The 7,555-nt window shown below is 34.7% G+C and overlaps 1 protein-coding gene across 1 annotated transcript; it reads left to right on the forward strand.

The window, feature by feature from the left end:
• The first annotated feature begins 454 nt into the window (after positions 1 to 454).
• Positions 455 to 1,967, forward strand: LOC111372114 (transcription factor MYBS1-like). The gene is made up of 2 exons (XM_022994292.1): positions 455 to 1,094; positions 1,210 to 1,967. Exons 1-2 carry the CDS (start codon positions 679 to 681, stop codon positions 1,667 to 1,669), a joined length of 876 nt encoding a protein of 291 aa, XP_022850060.1. The 5' UTR covers positions 455 to 678; the 3' UTR covers positions 1,670 to 1,967.
• Positions 1,968 to 7,555: the final 5,588 nt, after the last annotated feature.

The following is a 7,555-nucleotide window of genomic DNA, read 5'->3' on the forward strand; positions in this document are numbered from 1 at the left end:
AATGTTAGGTTGAACTTGAATTACAAACATCTAATGTTAAGCATTCTCTCCGGAGACTGATTTTATTAACAAAAAGAAAATAGTGCGTCTAAGTGATAGTTGCATTCATTTTTTAAACGTTGTCGTCTCATTTATGTGTATATAATAAGAAAGTATGGTGTATAAAGTCTCAATTCCTTAAAGCTTTAGCAATGAAAGGAAAGAAAAATTGCATACACGTACAATAATTTTTTGCCAGAATTCTTATAGATACACACTCGTCAAGATTTGATTCGCAGTTTTAACCCAATTGCAGGTTTCTAGGTTCTTTCCTCAAAGTATACCACAAAAATACTTGAAAAAACAGAATCATCTTCGGTTATGTACCATTTTTATGTACAAGTAGCAAAATTCAAAATGGAATATGAAGCTGTGGCCAGAGAAGGAAATAGTTTTAATTTATTATTTTATTCTATGAAATTTAAATCCAGGATATTATAAGAAGATGACAAATCAGCCCATCCATTCAACCTCAGTAGTGGTCCTCTTCCATCAATGCAATGATAACCCCATTCTTATCCTGCACTCATTTTCTTCTCTTACTCTTATCCTGTGCACCATTCTACCTTTCTCTGAGCTCAAAAAAGAAACAACTCCATTGACGCTGCAGTTTTGGTGTTGTGTTTTCCAAATTCAAACATGTCAGTTTCGTGTTCTCCAGTGGTATGGAGCAGAGAAGAAGAGAAATCTTTTGAAAATGCCATTGCAATGCACTGGATAGAGGACTCCAAGGATCAATGGGATAAGATTTCCTTGATGGTTCCGAGCAAAAACACTGAAGAGTTGAAACACCACTATCAACTTCTTGTGGAAGATGTAAATGCAATCGAAGCTGGACATGTTCCATTACCCAATTATATTGGAGAGGAAACATCCTCATCAATCAAGGATCATCATCAAGGTATGCGTCATGGTACATATTCCATCGGAGAATCCCATTGTGGGTTTTCAGGATTAGGACACGATTCCACCAGCACGGGTGTAGCTTGTAAAGCAGGATCCAGGGCGGACCAAGAGCGCCGAAAAGGGATCCCATGGACAGAAGAAGAGCATAGGTATGAGCCATTAATGACAGACTTCATTAATAAAGACATTCTACTTTTGAGTCTTTTCATATTAAAGTTTGATAAGAATGCCTGCTGAAAGTGTTCTTATGTTCATTCTTACCAGGTTATTTTTGCTTGGCCTGGACAAGTTTGGGAAAGGGGATTGGAGAAGCATCTCAAGAAACTTTGTCGTTTCCAGAACCCCGACACAAGTTGCAAGCCATGCCCAAAAGTACTTCATTCGACTCAATTCCATGAACAGGGACAGAAGGAGATCGAGTATCCACGACATTACTACTGTGAATGGTGACGCGGCATCCCATCTGGCACCGGTTACAGGACAACAGACGAACCCCATTCCGCTTAATGTAGCGGCACTTTCTCCTGCAATGAAGCATAGGAACCAACCAAACATGCATGGTTTAGGCATGTATGGAGTCGGGCATCCAATTGGTGCCGCTCCTGGTCACATTGAATCTGCAGTTGGCACTCCGGTCATGATTACTCCAGGACATCATCATCCCCCTTATGTTGTTCCAATGGCGTACCACATGCCACCACCGCCACCCTCCATGCACCAATAACAAGTACCTACATCAATGCCCATTATTGGAAGCTGAACCTTTGAACCCTGCTTTTGAAGTCCGATTGCGTAGTGGCCTCCACTGATAATGGCTTGTTGAAGTTGCTTCCTACACTGACATTAGATCGTGTTACCAGCACAATTGTAATAACATTGTTACAACTCTGTACATAATAATAGATCAAAAATTGACAGAACACTATTCTTGGAACATAATAATGCAGGGATAAGTTTCAATTTTCTGTTTTCGAATTTGTATGTCAGAAGCAGCAAATAAGAATGACAATCTTTTTTTATTAGGCTTATAAAATATTAAAACAGTTGGATTCCAAAAGAAAATCAAAAGAAACAAATTCTATGTTGCGTGTCATCACTGAAACAAAACATCAACCAAGATTGAAATCTTGACTGTCTACAATTCTGATATCCAACTTAAAGCCAAAATAAAATGGAGAACCGTGTAAAGTATAACATTTTTTCAATTCTCAAGAACTAGCATTGCAGATGCAGCTGCTGCATCCATAGAACCATCTATTGAACAATTAGTTTCTTGGCAGGCCATACTCAGATGGAATCACCAAATATCAAAATGATCCAACTTCATTTAGTATCTGTTACTAGTTTGTATGACTAACAAGTAGACCATCAATTACTTAAAACGAGAAAAGTAACAACTCACTGAACTCATATAAAACATTGGTGAGATGTTGGTAAAAAAAATGTGTTTATTCTTCCAAGAACAGTAAATTGTGGGAATACTTTTCAAGTGTGGAAGGCCTAGTAAGATATTTGGCTGCTCAAGTGAGGGCCAAAAATCTCATTTCAAGACTCAGTTGAGAAAAACCAAGAAAACCTCCCTAACTATGAATGAATATCTTGAAGATTAAACAGTCCATTAATTGTATGAGTTAAGTACATATTGATGCCATTCTGAAGGATTATCAGCAAAATTTGAGACATTTATTCTTTCGATTGAGCTGCAAACAGAACCCTACTCCATTGAAGACATGAGTCACTGTTGTTACTCAATATGGAGTAGAAAAGAAACACAAGGAAATGAACTTTTCATTTCCAACCCCAAGGCAGTATGCTTATTTTGGGCCAGAACTCAAAGCGGGAAAGACAAAATTCAGTGGTGTCAATGCCAACCTCAACCCAAATTTGGGGTTCAGAACGGTTTAGGAGGACAATTTTTTGGTGGAAGGAATAATGATCAGAAATTAACAAGAGGAAGTCTTGCTTTTGCTTACGGAGGGAAGAGTTTGTGGAGCTCAATGTAATAGTGGAAGAAGTTCTTGGTCTCAAAACAGACCTGAGACCTCATTGTCAACATAAGAAGCACGGATGCATATAAACTTATTATGTACCAATATCTAACATGTATCAAAATTTGGATACTCTTTCAATTGCTTCAATAAGTATCGGATGCACGTTTTTTAATAAAATTATATTTTCTATATTTTTTAAATTTTCAATACTTATCGGATACATTTTTTTTTTAATTATTTTCGATATCTACCGAATATGTTAGGACACGTGAAGAAGAGTTTTATTGGTTTTAAACTCTTAAAATCAGTGTTCTAAATAGCGTAAAGTATGGCTAGGCGTGGAGCAGAAGTTTCAAGCTTTACGAGGTTAAGTAAGCTTAGGTGCTTAGGCGTAAAAATACATTTTCTTATTTATAATATTATTTTAAAATTTTAATCATTTTAAAAAATATTTAATAATTAAAATAATATGTATCAAACATCTATAATTATAAAACATAATATTTACTTAATAACTCCAACCATTAGTCAATTATATATAATTTTCAAATTTTCGAAATGTAAAAATTAGAATATTTTTCATAGCTTCAATTTTCAACTAGACAAGTCTATTTTTAATGATAATGAAGATGATATTGCTGATGTTGAAAAAAATGAAATTAGGGCAATTAAGGATTAAGATAAAATACTTTAGTATTTAATTTTATTTTTATCATTGTGCTTCTGTTTTAATTTTTAAAAAGTTGTATTGACATGCCTGTATCATATTGTATTTGAATTACATATCCAAATCCGTGCTTAGATGTCCACTTTGTTCAAGAACAGGTTATGCAGTACTGCATTGCAACCATCATTCTGATCTGAATTCCAACATCAACGAAGCAATTCTCAATTCCGAATTCCAGAGTGGAAGGGGTCAAGTGACAAATCCTTGCCACTCAAGAAATTCTCGATGGTACAAACAGGTATTTCTGACTCGGGAGCCTCACCATGTCAATGCTGCTGCTGCAATGGAGCAGACAACATTCGGTTCAGGTTCACATAGGCAATTATTGGATCTATCAATTAAACATCTTCGCTTCCCTTTATACTTTCAAAATTCATTTGCTTCAACATCTTCTATCTATTATATAACCAAAAATCTTTTGTCTCTTAAAACTTGCCAAGTATAATAATGTCCTCTTTAAGTTTCACTTACATTCCTTTTTTTTCACATAATGAATCATCTTTTGAAATCTGCACTGCTGGAACGGGAGTTTATAAATGGACTCTATATCTGATCACTCTCAATTTGCTCTCAACGACCAACTGTAGCAACAATCATCCCAGGTGTCCACATCAAAAGTCAAAATTCTCGCACACTACTACCCTCTAATTCTAGCTCAATGTTTAGTCTATGGCATGATAGCCATTCTTTTGAGAAAATTGTGAAGATTGCAATTGAAAGTTGTGGATTACCCCAATTCTGATAAAATTTCTTATTCTTTATGTTCCACATGTTGTTTTAGTAAAATTCATGAACTTTGCTTCAAAAGAATGAAATTTCCGCAATACACATAAGAAGATAACATGGCTAATGAACGGAATTCACCAACTAAAAGTCTGCAGCTCTAGAACCTAGCTTTGTTGAAAATGCTCATGGGGAAGTTGATATGACACTGTGGAATTGAAATAATGAATGTTATCACTTAATTCGAAGAATACAATATCTGCTATATATAAATGAGATGCCCTTAAATGCAAAAATAGAAATCAACTGATTTGCTTATATCAGATCCCTTAAAATCAGGGATTTTTGAAACAACTATTTCCTGATTCTAAGAATACAAATCTTTACAATTTCCTAAAATATCTAACCATTGACACTACGTATTGTCCATTCCCTGCTTGGTAACAATTGCTTGAATTGAGAAACAGGTTTGGTATCAACTGAGAGAAGAAATTAATTATCTTCCTCTTTCTAATTTAATTATATAGACTAAAAATTACAATTTATGGAAACTCAGTACAAATATGAAAACCAAATAGCTCATTGCCTAATATACGTGATTCTTCGCTAATTTACTTCTTTAACACTCCTTCTCAAGTTGGAGCAATGTATATCATATAAGCCCATCTTGGAACAAAGAAACTTCAACCGATTATCGTTTAGCGACTTCAGCAAGCTGGTTTCTGGTCTTCACAAGCTATATATATATATAGAAAATGTTGCAACCATGTCAACTCACTAGTGATATGAACCATAGCCCTGTATTCTACTTCTGCACTTGACCTTGCTGCTGTAGATTATTTCTTACTTTTCCGAGAGACAAGATTACTATCGAAAAAGTACAAAAACCGATAGTAGACTGCCTATCCAAAGGGGATCCTGACCAATTTGCATCTGTAAAACCTTATACTTTGATGTGTCCATTTAGTTTGTACAATAAACCGGGACCTGAAGCTTTTTTCAAATACCGAATGTGTATTATAACTTCTCAATGAGGAATTCGAGAAGCATCCAAGAATTGACTGATGACGCTAACTGCATAGGAAATATCTGGCTATGCGATGGTAAGATAATTTAAGTCCCCAACCAAATGAAGAATTTTACCTATTCTCCAAACATTTGTCATTCATCCTTCAAAAGCTTCATATTAAGATCTATGGGAGTATCAACTGGTCGAGCTCCGAAAAACCCCATCTCATCTAACAGGTCAAGTACATACATTTTTTGAGATAAGTTGATACCCGTCTAAAATCTAGCGACTTCGAATGATCTGTATGACACCTCTAAAAGCCAAACTCCAAAACAACCTCAGAAAACTTCCCAAGCCACGACCTTGTTGATTGTTTTAACACATTCAAAGCCTTTTTTAATTTACAAACATAGTTCTGATACACCTCTTGAGCAACAAACCCAGGTGATTGCTCCATATAAACCTCTTCATGTAAGCTAGTATGAGGTAGGGATTCTTAATATCCAACTAAAATAGTAGCCAACCAAGATTAGTAGCAATAGAAATCAGATGAATAGAAGAAATCTTAGCAACTGGAGAGAACGTCTCAATCTAATCAATACCATAGGTCTGTGTAAACTTTAGCAACTAGTTGAGCTTTCAATCGATCAATTGTCAAATCGAGATTGAATTTCGGAACATATATCCATATGTTGGAGGAGCTTGACTTGTTGAATCGGTGTTAGCCTTTTGGCTCTAATACCAAGAAAGGAATTGAAGTATTTTAATTGAATTTTTCAGCTCCAATGACCACTTACTCTGTTCTCCTTATATACACGATTACAACACAATGATGTTACATACAAAAAGGAATATTCTATTCCTACGTATACATTGATACCAAGTCTCTAACTCAGATATTCTCCCACTCCTAGAATCAAGGAGATACACTGCCTTACATGGAGAATGCTGCTATGTAGGCCAGCGATCTGTGACTATGGAAGATTCTAGACAATTGGTTGAACAATTCTAACATCACTAATTGAACTACGCCAAATTAAATTCATTGTTACTTTCTTATTGAGATTTATCTCTCCTATCCTTTCTCATACAGAAAATTAGTGGTTCGAGTATGGGGTGGCTAGTAATGTGAAATAGAAGAACAATTATGCCTCTTGCACACTATCGGATGACAGCAGTGTTGCCACGCATTTTCCACAACGTGAAATTACGGCAAGTGTACGGTATTAAATTTTGTAATATACTAAAGGAGTTAAGAGTGTTGAATTTACAAGGATTGTAATTCAATTTCTACTTAGTACTATAATTGTGTAGCTCTTATTTTATCTAGATGAGTGAAATTTTGAAATTAGTGATTTTAACTAAATTAACGTGATTCAACAAATAATGCAAGATATAAGAATAAACAAGATGAGAAAGCCTAGGGTTATGACCTCACCTCACCATCAAATATGATTTTCAAAAGCCTAGTTATCTCTAATCAATTTTTCATGTTTATAAACAAGAATCCAAATGTAATTCTATCCACTCTCTCGAGTGCCGACTAAAAATTAATTCTAGAAATTAATTCAATATCTCTATTCCAAATTAAAATCAAGAATTTATCGAAGTCCTAGTTCTTTTATGGAGTAAGCTTTATAGATCCTATACTTTCTCTCGAAATCGATAAAATCTCTATTATGTCAATTTTATGATCATACCTAAATTCCTCTCTCGAGTGCCGAAATTGACTAGCATCTACTCATTCAATTAGTAGCCAATTAATTGAAAGCATTAAAATCTTAACACAAATACACACATGGAAAATCAAATAGAAATAACTAAAATTAATCAATCCATATTCTCAAATTTTGGTTACAATCAAACCGTAGATTAAATGTTCAGTTCATGATGGAAGAATTAAATCTAAACATATTGATGAATAACATAAAAAGAAAAAGAAAGAAAAACTCTTCGAAGCTTTTAATTGAAATTCCCATTGATGTTCTTCATGCCTCCTTGCTTGATTCCTTTGTGTTAGCCTTCTTATCCTTGATGAATTGTATGTTGAATTGTCTTCAATCTTGCCCCCTTCAATTGTTCGAGAAAATAGATCTTTTGAATGATATTTATAGTATCTTGAAGTTCTTGGATGAATTAGGGTTGAATTGGACTAAGAAA

The sequence above is a fragment of the Olea europaea genome, chromosome 23 (assembly GCF_002742605.1).
Source record: "Olea europaea var. sylvestris chromosome 23, O_europaea_v1, whole genome shotgun sequence".
NCBI lineage: Eukaryota > Viridiplantae > Streptophyta > Magnoliopsida > Lamiales > Oleaceae > Olea > Olea europaea.

Coding starts and splice junctions, on each gene's coding strand:
- LOC111372114 (XM_022994292.1), top strand. CDS start 679: ATGTCAGTTTCGTGTTCTCCAGTGGTATGGAGCAGAGAAGAAGAGAAA. Junction 1,095..1,209: donor TGGACAGAAGAAGAGCATAG/GTATGAGCCATT, acceptor CATTCTTACCAG/GTTATTTTTGCTTGGCCTGG.